General features: G+C 38.8%; 1 protein-coding gene across 2 annotated transcripts in view; it reads right to left on the bottom strand.

Moving 5' to 3' along the window:
* Nucleotides 1-8,351: 8,351 nt before the first annotated feature.
* OMA1 (OMA1 zinc metallopeptidase) overlaps nucleotides 8,352-17,769 on the bottom strand; it is a 61,599-nt gene continuing 52,181 nt past the window's right edge. For both annotated transcript variants that reach the window (XM_068965772.1, XM_068965773.1), the window contains exon 9: nucleotides 8,352-8,776. In XM_068965772.1, the coding sequence (XP_068821873.1) occupies nucleotides 8,570-8,776 (207 nt within the window). In that variant the 3' untranslated portion in view covers nucleotides 8,352-8,569. The remainder of the gene's footprint in view (nucleotides 8,777-17,769) is intronic.

Raw genomic sequence — 17,769 nt, 5'->3', positions numbered from 1 at the left:
CTTTTCCAGAATAAATCATATCCTGGGCCATAAAGCTACCCTTGTAAATTAAAAAAAAATTGAAATTATTCCAAGCATCTTTTCTGACCACAATGAAGTAAGATTAGATGTCAATTACAGGAGAAAAACTATTAAAAATTCCAGCATATGGAGGCTGAACAACATGCTGCTAGATAACCAACAAATCACAGACGAAATCAAAAAAGAAATCAAAATATGCATAGAAATGAATGAAAATGAAAACACAACAACCCAAACCCCATGGGACACTGTAAAAGCAGTGCTAAGGGGAAGGTTCATAGCAATACAGGCTTACCTCAAGAAAGAAGAAAAAAGTCAAATAAATAATTTAACTCTATAGCTAAAGCAACTAGAAAAGGAAGAAATGGAGAACCCCAGGGTTAGTAGAAGAAAAGAAATCTTAAAAATTAGGGCAGAAATAAATGAAAAAGAAACATTGGAGACGATAGCAAAAATCAACAAAGCTTAAAGCTGGTTCTTTGAGAAGATAAATAAAATTGACAAACCATTACCCAGACTCATCAAGAAACAAAGGGAGAAGAATCAAATCAACAAAATTATAAATGAAAACAGAGAAATCACAACAGACAACACAGAAATACAAAGGATCATAAACTACTATCAGCAATTATATGCCAATAAAATGGACAACTTGGAAGAAACGGACAAATTCTTAGAAAAGTACAACTTTCCAAAACTGAACCTTTAAGAAATAGAAAATCTTAACAGACCCATCACAAGCATGGAAATAAAAATTGTAATCAGAAATCTTCCAGCAAACAAAAGCCTAGGTCCAGACAGCTTCACAGCTGAATTCTACCAAAAAATTGAGAGAAGAGCTAACACCTACCCTACTTAAAATCTTCCAGAAAATTGCAGAGGAAGTTAAACTTCCAAACTCATTCTATGAGGCCACCATCACCCTAATAGTAAAACCAGACAAAGATACCACAAAAAAAGAAAACTACAGGCCAAAATCACTGATGAAAAAGATGCAAAAATCCTTAACAAAATTCTAGCAAACAGAATCCAACAACATATTAAAAAGATCATACATCTGACCAAGTGGGCTTTATCCCAAGGATGCAAGGATTCTGCAATATCTGCAAATCAATCAATGTAATATACCACATTAACAAATTGAAAGATAAAAACCATATGATTATCTCAATAGATGCAGAGAAAGCCTTTGACAAAATGTAACCTTCATTTATGATAAAAACCCTCCAGAAAGCAGGAATAGAAAGAACATACCTCAACATAATAAAAGCAATTTATGACAAACCCACAGCAAACATTATCCTCAATGATGAAAAACTGAAAGAATTTCCCCTAAAGTAAGGAACACCACAAGGGTGCCCACTCTCACCACTACTACTCAACATAGTTTTGCAAGTTTTGGCCATAGCAATCAGAGCAGAAAAATAAATAAAAGGAATCCAGATGGGAAAAGAAGAAGTAAAACTCTCACTGTTTGCAGATGACATGATCTTCTACATAGAAAACCCTAAAGATGCCATCAGAAAATTACTAGAGCTAATCAATGAATATAGTAAAGTTGCAGGATATAAAATTAACACACAGAAATCCCTTGCATTCCTATACACTAACAATGAGAACATAGAAAGAGAAATTAAGGAAACAATTCCATTCACCATTGAAATGAAAAGAATAAAATACTTAGGAATATATCTACCTAAAGAAACAAAAGACCTATATATAGAAAACTATAAAACACTGATGAAAGAAATCAAAGAGGACACTAATAGATGGAGAAATATACCATGTTCATGGATTGGAAGAATCAATATAGTGAAAATGAGTATACTACTCAAAGCAATCTATAGATTCAATGCAATCCCTATCAAGCTACCAATGGTATTTTGCACAGAACTAGAACAAATAACATCACAATTTGTATGGAAACACAAAAAACCTCGAATAGCCAAAGCAATCTTGAGAAAGAAGAATGGAACTGGAGGAATCAACCTGTCTGACTTCAGGCTCTACTACAAAGCTACAGTCATCAAGACAGTATGGTACTGGCACAAAGACAGAAATATAGATCAATGGAACAAAACAGAAAGCCCAGAGATAAATCACACACCTATGGACACCTTACCTTTGACAAAGGAGGCAAGAATATACAATGGAGAAAAGACAATCTCTTTAACAAGAAGTGCTGAGAAAACTGGTCAACCACTTGTAAAAGAATGAAACTAGAACACTTTCTAACACCACACACAAAAATAAACTCAAATGGATTAATGATCTAAATGTAAGATCAGAAACTATAAAACTCCTAGAGGAAACCATAGGCAAAACACTTCTTGACATAAATCACAGCAGGATCCTCTATGACCCACCTCGCAGAGTAATGTTAATAAAAGCAAAAATAAACAAATGGGACTGAATTAAAATTAAAAGCTTTTGCAGAACAAAGGAAACTATAAGCAAGGTGAAAAGACAGCCTTCAGAATGGGAGAAAATAATAGCAAACGAAGCAACTGACAAAAGAATTAATCTCAAAAATATACAAGCAACACCTGCAGCTCAATTTCAGAAAAATAAACGACCCAATCAAAAAATGGGCCAAAGAACTAAACTGACATTTCTCCAAAGAAGGCATACAGATGGCTAACAAACACCTGAAAAGATGCTCAACATCACTCATTATCAGAGAAAAGCAAATCAAAACCACAATGACATACCATCTCATGCCGGTCAGAATGGCTGCTATCCAAAAGTCTACAAACAATAAATTCTGGAGAGAGAGTGGAAAAAAGGGAACCCTCTTACACTGTTGGTGGGAATGGAAACTAGTACAGCCACTATGGAGAACAGTGTGGAGATTCCTTAAAAAACTGGAAATAGAACTGCCATATGACCCAGCAATCCCACTGCTGGGCACATATGCTGAGGAAACCAGAACTGAAAGAGACACGTGTACCCCAATATTCATCACAGCACTGTTTATAATAGCCAGGACATGGAAGCAACCTAGATGTCCATCAGCAGATGAATAGGTAAGAAAGCTGTGGTACATATACACAATGGAATATTACTCGGCCATTAAAAAGAATACATTTGAGTCAGTTCTGAGGTGGATGAAACTGGAGCCTATTATACAAAGTAAGCCAGAAAGAAAAACACCAATACAGTATACTAACACATATATATGGAATTTAGAAAGATGGTAACGATAACCCTATATGCGAGACAGCAAAAGAGACACAGATGTATAGAACAGTCTTTTGCACTCTGTGGGAGAAGGCGAGGGTGGGATGATTTGAGAGAACAGTATTGAAACATGTATATTATCATATGTGAAACAGATCGCCAGTCCAGGTTCGATGCATGAGACAGGGTGCTCAGGACTGGTGCACTGGGATGACCCAGAGGGATGGGATGTGGAAGGAAGTGGGGGGTGGGAGTGGGGGTGGGGTTCAGGATGGGGAACACATGTAAATCCATGACTGATTCATGTCAATGTATGGCAAAACCAATGCAATATTGTAATTAGCCTCAAATTAAATAAAAAATAAATAAAATGTATTTTTGTTCCAGACTTAAAAAACAAAAAAGGAGTTAGGCATGATTAAAAGTGAGGTTCTTGATTTATCAAGAAGTAAAATGTAGCAGTGATCTTCAACCAGAAACTAAATTATCACTAGATAGCACTGTACTGGATAATTTTAAAAAAATTTTTAGCTCAAGGTTCAACTAACTTATCAAATTAAAAATTCTTTCTTTCAACAGAAAAAGGTAAGATTACATTACTCTTATTTTCAGTTATCTCGTGGCTTTGAAAATAAAAGATATGGTTTAATGGAAAACAAAACAATGACATAATCAAGTTAAACTCTATTTTTAAACTATTCTGATATCTTAAATAACTCTTCTGATATTTTCTAAGCAGAAATAATGATGAATGTCTCTTGTTTACAATACAACAAACAAGTATAGGAACGGAACCTGTGCAGATTTGCACTGTAGCAATTTGACTTAGGTGGAACTACATGTCCCAGAATCCCTGGTCACAAACAGCAACAGGCAGAGTTGGGCAAAAGAGGAATTCACTTCAGATGCCAGAGGAGGAACTGAGGCAGCCATAGGTTTTCTCTTCTTGGTTAGATGTGGTCACAGATACTGACGCTGCCAGTTCCAGCCCATCCTAAAACCCCTCTGGTCCATGTCTAGCTCTTTTTTTCTCAAACACTGAACCAACTGAGCAATAAAGACCCCAGGTTCACACCAGACGGCTGGCAGAAGACACAGAAGTGGCATTCTAGAAGTATTTAATTATGGATGAATAATGTTTAGTAAGCTATAATAATGAAGTAAATGAGTTAAGCTCCTCCTCACACAGTACCTTCAATGTGTTGATAATGTTCTATTAATTTATAGATTTATCAGTTCAGTCGCTTAGTCATGTCTGACTCTTTGCGACCCCATGAATCGCAGCACTCCAGGCCTCCCTGTCCATCACCAACTCCCGGAGTTCACTCAGACTCACGTCCATCGAGTCAGTGATGCCATCCAGCCATCTCATCCTCTGTCGTCTCCCTCTTCTCCTGCCCCCAATCCCTCCCAGCATCAAAGTCTTTTCCAATGAGTCAACTCTTCGCATGAGGTGGCCAAAGTACTGGAGTTTCAGCTTTAGCATAATTCCTTCCAAAGAACACCCAGGGCTAATCTCCTTCAGAATGGACTGGTTGGACCTCCTTGCAGTCCAAGGGACTCTCAAGAGTCTTCTCCAACACCACAGTTCAAAGGCATCAATTCTTCAGCACTCAGCTTTCTTCACAGTCCAACTCTCACATCCATACATGACTACTGGAAAAACCATAGCCTTGACTAGATGGACCTTAGTCGGCAAAGTAATGTCTCTGCTTTTGAATATGCTATCTAGGTTGGTCATAACTTTCCTTCCAAGGAGTAATTTCATGGCTGCAGTCACCATCTGCAGTGATTTTGGAGCCCAAAAAAATAAAGTCTGACACTGTTTCCACTGTTTCCCCATCTGTTTTCCAAGACGTGATCCCATGGGCCAGATGCCATGATCTTCATTTTCTGAATGTTGAACTTTAAGCCAACTTTTTCACTCTCCTCTTTCACTTTCGTCAATACGCTTTTTAGTTCCTCTTCACTTTCTGCCATAAGGGTGGTGTCATCTGCATATCTGAGGTTATTGATATTTCTCCCAGCAATCTTGATTCCAGCTTGTGTATCTTCCAATCCAGCATTTCTCATGATGTACTCTGCACAGAAGTTAAATAAGCAGGGTGACAATACACAGCCTTGACGTACTCCTTTTCCTATTTGGAACCAGTCTGTTGTTCCATGTCCAGTTCTAACTGTTGCTTCCTGGCCTGTATACAGATTTCTCAAGAGGCAGGTCAGGTGGTCTGGTATTCCCATCTGTTTCAGAATTTTCCACAGTTTATTGTGATCCACACAGTCAAAGGCTTTGGCATAGTCAATAAAGCAGAAATAGATGTTTTCCTGGAACTCTCTTGCTTTTTCCATCATCCAGCAGATGTTGGCAATTTGATCTCTGGTTCCTCTGCCTTGTCTAAAACCAGCTTGAACATCAGGAAGTTCATGGTTCTCATATTGCTGAAGTCTGGCTTGGAGAATCTTGAGCATTACTTTACTAGCATGTGAGATGAGTGCAATTGTGCAGTAGTTTGAGCATTCTTTGGCATTGCCTTTCTTTGGTATTGGAAAGAAAACTGACCTTTTCCAGTCCTGTGGCCACTGCTGAGTTTTTCAAATGTGTTGGCATATTGAGTGCAGCACTTTCACAGCATCATCTTTCAAGATTTGAAATAGCTCTACTGGAATTCCATCACCTCCACTAGCTTTATTCGTAGTGATGCTTTCTAAGGCCCACTTGACTTCACATTCCAGGATGTCTGGCTCTAGATGAAAGATCACACCATAGTGATTATCCAGGTCGTGAAGATCTTTTTTGTACAGTTCTTGTGTATTCTTGCCATCTCTTGTTAATATCTTCTGCTTCTGTTAGGTCCATACCGTTTCTGTCCTTTATTGAGCCCATCTTAGCATGAAATGTTCCTTTGGTATCTCTAATTTTCTTGAAGAGATCTCTAGTCTTTCCCATTCTGTTGTTTTCCTCTATTTCTTTGCATTGATCGCTGAAGAAGGCTTTCTTATCTCTTCTTGCTATTCTTTGGAACTCTGCATTCAGATACTTATATCTTTCCTTTTCTCCTTTGTTTTTCACTTTTCTTCTTTTCACAGCTATTTGTAAGGCCTCCCCAGACAGCCATTTTGCTTTTTTGTATTTCTTTTCCATAGGGATGGTCTTGATCCCTGTCTCCTGTACAATGTCATGAACCTCATTCTATAGTTCATCAGGCACTCTATCAGATCTAGTCCCTTAAATCTATTTCTGACTTCTACCGTATAATCATAAGGCATTTGATTTAGGTCATACCTGAATGGTCTAGCACTTTCCCCTACTTTCTTCAATTTAAATCTGAATTTGGTAATAAGGAGTTCATGATCTGAGCCACAATCAGCTCCTGGTCTTGTTTTTGTTGACTGTATAGAGCTTCTCCATCTTTGGCTGCAAAGAATATAATCAATCTGATTTCGGTGTTGACCGTCTGGTGATGTCCATGTGTAAAGCCTTCTCTTGTGTTGTTGGAAGAGGGTGTTTGCTATGACCAGTGCATTTTCTTGGCAAAACTCTATTAGTCTTTGCCCTGCTTCATTCCACATTCCAAGGCCAAATTTGCCTGTTACTCCAGGTGATTCTTAACTTCCTACTTTTGCATTCCAGTCCCCTATAATGAAAAGGACATCTTTGGGGATGTTAGTTCTAAAAGGTCTTGAAGGTCTTCATAGAACCGTTCAACTTCAGCTTCTTCAGCATTACTGGTTGGGGCATAGACTTGGATTACTGTAATATTGAATGGTTTGCCTTGGAGATGAACAGAGATCATTCTGTCATTTTTGAGATTGCATCCAAGTACTGCATTTCGAACTCTTTTGTTGACCATGATAGCTACTCCATTTCTTCTGAGGGATTCATGCCCGCAGTAGTAGATATAATGGTCATCTGAGTTAAATTCACCAATTCCAGTACATCGTTGATTCCTAGAATGTCGACATTCACTGTTGCCATCTCTTGTTTGACCACTTCCAATTTGCCTTGATTCATGGACCTGACATTCCAGGTTCCTATGAAATATTGCTCTTTACAGCATCAGACCTTGCTTCTATCACCAGTCACATCCACAGCTGGGTACTGGTTTTGCTTTGGCTCCATCCCTTCATTCTTTCTGGAGTTATTTCTCCACTGATCTCCAGTAGCATATTGGGCACCTACTGACCTGGGGAGTTCCTCTTTCAGTATCCTATCATTTTGCCTTTTCATACTGTTCATGGGGTTCTCAAGGCAAGAATACTAAAGTGGTTTGCCATTCCCTTCTCCAGTGGACCACATTCTGTCAGACCTCTCCACCATGACCCGCCCATCTTGGGTTGCCCTGCAGGCATGGCTTAAGACATTGAATTAGACAAGGCTGTGGTCCTAGTGTGATTAGATTGACTAGTTTTCTGTGAGTATGGTTTCAGTGTGTCTGCCCTCTTTTGCCCTCTTGCAACACCTACCATCTTACTTGGGTTTCTCTTACCTTGGGCGTGGGGTATCTCTTCACGGCTGCTCCAGCAAAGCGCAGCTGCTGCTCCTTACCTTGGATGAGGGGTATCTCCTCATTCAAATCTACCCATAGATTTATAGGGTATTTGTATACCCTTTTCCATGTATCAAACATTACGTAACTTTTTTTTAAGGGCAATCAGTGATATTAAACATCTGGAGATATTCAAGTAAGTTGAGACCACAATGCCTGAACAAAACAGTGAGCTAAGAAATGCATCTCCACCATTTCTTTAATATTTACCAAATTATCATTCAGCAGTTTCATTCACTGTCCATGAAAACCCTCCATCTGTAGTCAGCTATCTTTAACAGTCAACCAAACTCCTGCATTTGATAGCTAACCACCAAGATGATTTCTTAGTCTGTTTTATTTTCAGAAGTGAAAAAGTAGATCTAGTGCTGGCACCAATGACAAAGATACACAACAGGCTCAATATTCTGTGTTAGAAAGAGTTGATCAGTTAAATTATCTTCACACTGGTATCAGCCTGATTCAACTCCCTTAACATCTGAGTTACCACAAGGTAATGAAACGAAACATCAGAGAAAATAAGAAATATAACTGCTAGTTCACTTTTGCGGATTAAAAAAATCAAGATTCAAAAAAAATGTGTAATACAAATTTATTCTGTGGCATTTTCCTCATTAAAGATATTTTTAAATTGATTAAATAGATCAATATTTCATGAAAAATAAATACCTATTATAAGAATTTAGATAATACCTGTAATATACATGATTTGACCCTGAGTATCCATTTTTTTCCTTTCAAACATCATTTTTAAAAAAATAACATGAAAATGATAAGGACTGCTGCATTCTTCATGTATCCTGTGTCTCATAAATTTTAATTCAGCTGCCAGTTCTTTTGTCCACTATACATGTTAATGGTATTTGCTTCTGGTTTTGGATGGGAAGAGCATCCATTTTCTGTTTAACAGTGATATTTAGGTCTTCTTTCTCTGCTTCAAGAAAATTCTTCATGCTGAGTTTGAATAGTAATCGAGGGTCTGGTCCCGAAAGTGGTGGGCAATTACAGGTCTCTCTAATTTTGAGAGCCTATAAAGAAAGAATACAATACAAAATATATACACACATATAAATTAATTAAAACAATGAAAAATAAGAATACATTCTGTATTTCTGCAATAAAGGAATCTTAAATACAACATGTAAAAGAGAACATATGTAAATTCATAGTAAATAGTCATATTTACGTGATTTATCCATACAATAAGGTATGTGCAAAGAACAACTGTATTTGCAATGACTGCCCACTGTCTTGTTGGGGATAAACAAGGCTTCTTGAAGGTATCTCTATGATTTGTCAAACTTGAGCCAATCCTGAGAATAATATTCCGATCAAAAAGATCTGAAGACTCAGAGACTTTTTTCAAGAGAGAAAAAAAAAAAAAAAAGATGTGAACACACTGAAAGAAGATATACATAAGTGGGACAGTCTGGGGTGGAAATGATGCTAGTAACCTAGACAAGTAAGCAAATCAAAATCACAACACCTTTTAACTCCAGGGAAAATAAAATGCTGCAGGAAAAAGAAAAGTAAGCATAGTATACAAATGGCTCAGCTGTGATTAGTGTTTACAGTATTTAAAAAATCTATCTTTATCTAACCAAAAGGAGGAGAGCTATATTCATGCCTGTGTATGCACAGGATGTGACAGTGGTCAGAGAGACCTTAATTCTCATCCTCTATGGGGAGAAAAGAAACATATAATACCCAACACCAAAAAGTTAGGAAGTAGCCATATAAGCATGTTCCACGGGCATGGTAGGAAATACTGAAAGAACCAATTTATAGAGTTGCAGTTACCCTTGAAACTGGAAGCATGATAGGGAGACTGCTGCTTCACATACTAGCCTCAGAGAACTAGTACCTACTTCTTTAAAGCAGGTACATGGATGACTTTAAAACATGAAAACCAAAATAGAAATTTTTTAAGAGAAGAAAGTCTTGATTCTTAAGGGATTTTGAAAGAAACATATTTGAGGGAAAAAATTAGTCTTTTACCGCTTCTAAATCTTGGATAGTGGTGCACATTAAGGGAAGAGAAGCAGGGAAGGGGATTTGAGAATCCCTTAGAAGAATCCCTTAGAAGCAAGAATCCCTTAGAGGAAACGGAGTAGCCCTCATAGTCAATGAAAGAGTCTGAAATGCAGTACTTGGGTACAGTCTCAAAAATGACAGAATGATCTCTGTTCATTTCTAAGGCAAACCATTCAATATCACAGTAATCCAAGTCTATGCCCCAACCAGTAATGCTGAAGAAGCTGAAGTTGAACGATTCTATGAAGACCTAACAGACCTTCTAGAAATAACACCCCCAAAAGATGTCCTTTTCATTAAAGGGGACTGGAATGCAAAAGCAGAGGTCAAGAAATATCTGGAGTAACGGGCAAATTTGGCCTTGGAATACAAACGAAGCAGGGCAAAGACTAACAGGGTTTTGCCAAGAGAATGCACTGGTCATAGCAAACACCCTCTGCCAACACCATAAGAGATGACTCTACACATGGACATCACAAGATGGTCAATAATGAAATCAGATTGATTATATTCTTTGCAGCCAAAGATGGAGAAGCTCTATACAGTCAGTAAAAACAAGACTGAGAGTTGCCTGTGCCTCAGAACTCCTTACTGCAAAATTCAGACTTAAACTGAAGAAAGTAGGGAAAACCACTAGACCATTCAGGTATATGACCTAAATCAAATCCCTTCCGATTATACAATGGAAGTGACAAACAGAGTCAATGGATTAGATCTGATAGACAGAGTGCCTGAAGAACTATGGACGGAGGTTCATGACATTGTACAGGAAGCAGTGATCAAGACCATCCCTAAGAAAAAGAAATACAAAAAGGCAAAATGGTTGTCTGAGGAGGCCTTACAAATAGCTGAGAAAAGAAGAGAAGCTAAAGGCAAAGGAGAAAAGGAAAGATATACCCATTTGAATGCAGAATTCCAAAGAATAGCAAGGAGAGATAAGAAAGCCTTCCTGAGTGACCAATGCAAAGAAACAGAAGAAAACAATAAAATGAAAAAGACTAGAGATCTCTTCAAGAAAATAAGAGATACCAAGGGAACTTTTCATACAAAGATGGGCACAATAAAGGACAGAAATGATATGGACCTAACAGAAGCAGAAGATATTAACAAGAGATGGCAAGAATAAACATATGAACTATACAAAAAAAGATCTTCATGACCCAGATAACCACAGTGGTGTGATCACTCACCTAGAGACAGACATCCTGGAATGTGAAGTCAAGTGGGCCTTACTTAGGAAGCATTACTACAAACAAAGCTAGTGGAGGTGATGGAATTCCAGTGGAGCTATTTCAAACCCTAAAAGATAATCCTGTGAAAGTGCTACACTCAATATGCCAGCAAATTTGGAAAACTCAGCAGTGGCCACAGGACTGGAAAAGGTTAGTTTTATTCCAATCCCAAAGAAAGGCAATATCAAAGAATGCTCAAACTACTGCACAATTGCACTCATCTCACATGCTAGTAAAGTAATGCTCAAAATTCTCCAAGCCAGGCTTCAACAGTACGTGAACTGTGAATATCCAAATGTTCAAGCTGGTTTTAGAAAAGGCAGAGGAACCAGAGGTCAAATTGCCAACATCTGTTGGATCATAGAAAAAGCAAGAGAGTTCCAGAAAACCTTCTACTTCTGTTTTATTGACTGCAGCAAAGCCTTTGACTGTGTGGATCATAAGAAACTGGAAAATTCTGAAAGAGTTGGGGATGCCAGACCACCTTACCTATCTCCTGAGAAATCTGCATGCAGGTCAAGAAGCAACTGTTAGAACTGGATATGGAACAACAGACTGGTTCTAAATCAGGAAAGGAGTTCATCAAGGCTATATATCGTTACCCTGCTTATTTAACTTATATACTGAGTACATCAAGCCAAATGCTGGCCTGGATGAAGCATAAGCTGGAATCAAGACTGCTGGGAGAAATACCAATAACCTCAGATATGCAGATGACACCACACTTATGGCAGAAAACGAAAAAGAACAGAAGAGCCTCTTGATGAAAGTGAAAGAGAGTGAAAAAGTTGGCTTAAAACTCAACTTTCAGAAAACTAAGATCATGGCATCTACTCCCATCACTCCATGGCCAAATAGATGGGGAAACAATGGAAATAGTGACAGACTTTCTTTGGGGGGGCTTCAAAATCACTGCAGATGGTGATGGCAGCCATGAAATTAAAAGATGATTGCTCCTTGGAAGAAAAGTTATGACCAAGCTAGACAGAATATTAAAAAGCAGAGACATTACTTTGCCAACAAAGGTCTGTCTAGTCAAAGCTATGGTTTTTCCATATAAGAGTTGGACTATAAAAAAAAAGCTGAGTGCCAAAGAATTGATGCTTTTGAACTGTGGTGTTGAAGACTCTTGAGAATCCCTTGGACTGCAAGGAGATCCAACCAGTCAATCCTAAATAAAATCAGTCCTGAATGTTCATTGGAAGAACTGATGCTGAAGCTGAAACTCCAGTACTTTGGCCACCTGATGCAAAGAAGTGACTCACTGGAGAAAACTCTGACACTGGGAAAGGTTGAAGGCAGGAGGAGAAGGGGACAATAGAAGATGAGGGCTAAATGGCATCTCCAACTCGAAGGACATGAGTTTGTGTAAGCTCCGGGAGTTGGTGATGGACAGGGAGGCCTAGCGTGCTGTAGTCCATGGGGTCGCTAGGGGTGGGACATGACTGAGAGACTGAACTGAACTGAACATTTCATTAGGTCTCACTGATAAAATAATGACCTGGAGGGGTGGAGGGAAGACCTAGAGGACAGGACCTGAGGGAAGAAGTAACTCAGGTATCCAGAAGAAGAAAATTCCAAAATGCAGCAGTGAGTGCCAGAACCTGAGATGGGAGAGTCATGTTCCAGACAGTGAGGAAGCCAGGACAGCTGCAGCAGAGTGGGTATGTGGCAGGTGCAGATCGTGCGGGATCTCATGGGTCAGGGAAGGGATCTGGGTCTTCCTCTGAAGGCACCTGCTTCTGACATCTGTGGGGTCCATGGCAAGAATGCAAACGGAGGCTCAGACACCATATATTTAAATATCTAAAATGACTACACAAAAATGTTCTGTTCTACTCTGAGGAACAGACAATCAAAATGACGATGATGGCCAAACACAAAATTAGCATCCTTGAATTTCACTGTAAGGTTACAGGGAGCCTACCCTGGCTGCTGCCACTGGCCTGCTGTCCACTCCCTTCTCCCACCACTGCCCACCTGGCACTACGAAGAACCTTGTGTGCACGTGTCCAAGGGAAGAGGTCCACACAGGCCCCGGAAACAGACTCCAAAGGATCTGGGTGAGGAATTCCACTATCCCAAATGATGACAGCATAGGTTCTTAAAAGGGACTATTCCCTTAGGTCTCACAGGAGAGGAGGGCATACAACCAGAGGCAAGTCAGAAAAGGGTCTTTTTAAATGGCTGAGGCCAGGGCAAGAGCTTGGGTCTAGGACTCTGACTCTGAATGAGGCTGTGAGTTACCAAAATAAAGAGGAAAAAGCACTGAAGTGAAATTCTTTGGTGACAGAGGTCTTGTCTGAATTTTCTTTGTATCTCACAATATGACAGAATGTGATATGTACTCAGCGTTAAGTAAATGTTTGTTAAACTGAACTGAAAAAAGAAAAACAATGTTTCCCAGCTACAGCACTAAAGTAAACAGAAATTCAGACCCTCAGCCAAATGGTGACCTACTGTCCAAACAAGGATACCTTTGAGAGTGAAAGGAAATGCTATTTAAGTAAGATTTACACCAAGACATCAGGCACAAACTGAGACTGTCCTGGCAAACCTGGGACATACTACTCTTGCTTTAACTCCTTTATAACCAGGCTGATGTTCCTTCCCAAGTGAGAAGCCCAAGGCCTTCCCAGGTGTCAGTAAAGGCCCTAGCGTGGGGTTCAGCAGGTAACAGGTGGTACAACTGAGTTTAACAATGAGAGATGTGAAAAAGCGAACAAAGAGAAGAGAATACCATCTCCAATAGTCTTTTATATTCAGTAAAAGCTCTTCTCTTTCCCTTACTCTACTCAACACTTTTGCCTTCAACAGAAACCTAGAACACAATACTGAGTCAAGTGCTAGGTACACCCGAATCAGAACAAACAGGCATGATCCCTGCCCTCAAGCAATTCACTTTGCATTTCCCCATTACTGGGCTTGTGAATAGTTTCCATAGTTTTGTTTTATGTGGCTTTTATAAGTTACCCTGCTATGAAAATCTTTGTTTAAAAAAAAAAAAAGATGTTATTTTCTAACCTCCAGTTGGGAAGGGAAATACCCCAAAATAAAATGATCTGATCAAAAGCATAAGAACAGAGTGTAATTTTTGTGATACAGGACCAGACTGCTTTCACCAGGAAGGGTTTATCACCTTATAATGTCATCAGCATACAATCATATCTGACCTAATCCATTTAAGAGTGCATGATTTCTATCTAGATAACCACATAATTTCAAACCTCAGAATTCTTAGAAATCATGCGTTAAATTTTACAGAGAAGAAAACTGAACCCTAGAGAGGAAACAAAACACTGCCTACTATTTGTTTACTTACTTGTAATTGCCAGAGCTTGGAAGCAACCAGGATGCCCTTTGGTAGGTGAACAAGCAGACAACAGAATATTATTCAGCACCAATAAGAAAAATCTTCAAGCCATAAAAAGCCATAGAGAAACCTTAAATGTGTGTTTTTAAGAGGGGAAGAAAAAGCCAATCTGTAAAGGCTACATAGTGTGTGATTCCAGTTATATATGTGACATTCAGAAAAATGCAAAACTATGGAGACACTAAAAAGATCCTTGTTTGTTAGGGGGCAGGAGGGAGACAAGGATGAAGAGAGCAAAGAGTATTTTTAGGGTAATGAAACCTACACTATGTAGTACTATAAGGATAAATACATGTCATTATACATTTGTCAAAACACCACCAAATGTACAACTAAGAGTGAACCCTAATGTAAACTGTGGACTTTGGCTATAATAATGGTGGCCATGTACGTTCATCTACTGTAACAAATGTACCACTCTGGTGCAGGATTTTGATAGAGGGAGAGGATGTGCCCACATGGAAGCAAGAGGTAGATGGGAAATTGTACCTTCCATTCAATTTTGTTATGAACCTAAGATGTGTCTTAAAAACAAAACTATCTTTTTCAAAAGCTGGCATGGAAGTAATCCAAGGCGGCACTAGTGGTAAAGAACCCGTTTGCCAATGCAGGAGACGTAAGAGATGAGGTTTGATCCTGGATTGGGAAGATCTCCTGGAGAAGGGCATGGCAACCCACTCCAATATTCTTGCCTGCAGAATCCCATGGACAGAGGCGCCTGGCAGGCTACAGTCTAAGGGGCCTCAAAGAGTCAGATATGACTGAAGCCACTTAGCACAGCACAGCACATGGAAAAGCAAAAAGGTTTAGAAAAAAGGAATTAGAACCCAGTTTTGTTGTTTCGTTTTTTATACTTCTGCATTACATGTACTAATGGTTTTTCTTTCTTTTTTTTGCACATTATGTTTCCTGAGTAATCCTTTACTGAACAAAACGAACTTCAGCAACATCTGAGCTACATTTCCTTAACTGCTGGAAAAACTATATATACTTCATAAAGGTTTATATTAGTATTTCTTCACACGTCAACTGTTTTTCTCCTCTACCTATCAAGCAGAATCCTGTTACAGACCACATATATTTTCATCAAGTCTTCATCTGTTTTGCATAGTAAGATTTTTATCACATATGTTGGTAAAACATTCTTTTTTTCACTTTCCTTTCCACACTTATTTTATTATGCTTTGTGGTATCAACACTTTTTATTTTTTATAAACTCAAATCTATCTTATTTAATATGCCTTCCTCTCTTGAAGGAAGCAATGCTTTCCTACTATGTAACTAGAATATGCTTTTTCCCTTACTTTGTTTTCTGTATTTAAATCCATGCACTGCACATAATAGTACTTAATAAATGCGGGCTGAATTTTAAACAAACATTTATAGAACACAAGCTATGAATAAATCATTATGATAAATGTCATAGGAAAAACATTCTTCAGAGTTTTTACCGCCTAAGAGAACGCAGGAATGTATTCACATAAGAATATACAGCTCTAAGAACCCCATGGAAGACCTAGCATTAAATATGGGATTAGCCAGCCTAAAGATTTCCACTAGGAGTGAAAGAAACTAACATTCACCATTCATTTTCTATGTGTCTTGCCCTGTGCCAGGTGTTTTATCTAAATTGGTGTTATGATATGAACTACTTTGAAATCCTGGGCTCAGTGTTAAATACTTACCATTAAAGTATCTTATAGTGGAAGGAGGGAAGGAGAAAGTTTCCCTTTCTTAGGCCAAGAGGGAAAGAGGTGTGATCTTCCACACAAATACATAAAACATTCATTAAACATCCAGGAGAGACTGCTATCTCAGTTTCCTTCTCACATCTCTTTATGTCTCTTGTATTGGAAGGCAGGCTCTTTACTACTAGCACTACCTGGGAAGCCACCAGGGCTTCCCCGGTGGCTCAGATGACAAAGAATCCACCTCATCCCTGGGTTGAGAAGATCCTCTGGAGAAGAAGGGAATGGCTACCCACTGCAGTATTCTTGCCTGGAGAACCCCTTGGACAGAGGAGCCTGGTGGGCTGGAGTCCACAGGGTTGCAAAGAATTGGACACAACTGGAGCAACTAAGCACGCATGCAGTAAAGAAGAAAATAAACATTCATTTCCAAGCATTTAATTTATAATGTCCATTAAATCTTATTTTTGTACTATTCAACTCAATTCTCTGTTAATTTCTTTACGTGATCTCTGGTTTTCTAAGAAGAGCAGGGTGCAAGCTATAATCACAATCCTATATATTGCTAAATAGCAAGCTAAACTATATATTTTATCTAATTCTCAAGCATCAGTGGATTTGGAAAGTTCACTACTGCTACTGAGTACTTCACTGACACTTTGTTGCATGTGTTTCATTTATTAAGGGATCTTTCATCATAAAAGGGGTTTCCCAGGTAGTGCAGTGGTAGGGAATCTGTCTGTCAATGCAGGACATGTGGATTTGATCCCTGGGTCAGGAAGATCCCATGGAGTAGGAAAGTGCAACCCACTCCAGTATTCTTGCCTGGAAAATTCCATGGACAGTGGAGCCCGGTAGGCTACAATCTATGGAGTCAAAAAGAGTCAGACACGACTGAGTGAGCACACACTATCTTAAAAGCAAGAAAAGTTGGTTTGGCTAGATACCACAGCAAAATGTATTCAATCCACTGGCTTTTGTTCGGTTGGTTTTGTTCCATTCCCCTCTAAACTCTTACACTTCTCCAAAGTCTGAAAAGTAAGATCCAAAGTCTCTTTAAGTGTTTTTAAAATTTCTCTTTATACCATGGCATCTTGTAAAAGCCTGTCTTTGCAATGAAGGGCAAACATTTGATAAATGTATGTATCTAGGTCTGTTCACGTCAGGTTTCTCTTGCATGATGCTCTGGGATTCTTCTAAAAACTCATCCTGAGAAACGTTATCTAAATTAAAAATGTGACACAGAAACAAGTTAAAGAAATGTCTTTTGTCTTGTCGAAAGACAAAACAAATGACCCTTATCACTGTTATATGCAGCTTGGATTTCCTTGTGTCTTCAATACGCTTCCATTTTTAAACACCTTTTTTAGCTTCGGATGTTCTAATTTGGATGTGCTATGTATGTCGCTCTATCTCCGAGCATCAATAAGTCTTTGCTCTGGAGCATCAATTCTGCTCTTTGCAATAGCTGCTCTGCAGTATTCACAAGTAAAGAAACTTTTTGAAGTGGGTGTGTCTTACATTTGTAAAGTCATTCTTTCCATGTAGCTGAATCAGCCTTATCATGCAGCTTTACATGGTGCTGCCTCTGCATATGCTCACTAGCTAAGTTGTGTCCAACTCTTTTGTGACCCCATGGACTGCAGCACTCCAGGCTCCTCTGTCCATGGGATTTCCCAGGCAAGAATACTGGA

Source organism: Capricornis sumatraensis, chromosome 2 (assembly GCF_032405125.1).
Source record: "Capricornis sumatraensis isolate serow.1 chromosome 2, serow.2, whole genome shotgun sequence".
NCBI lineage: Eukaryota > Metazoa > Chordata > Mammalia > Artiodactyla > Bovidae > Capricornis > Capricornis sumatraensis.
Note: the sequence above shows the minus strand (reverse complement) of the source record. Positions and strands in the feature narration are given on the sequence as shown.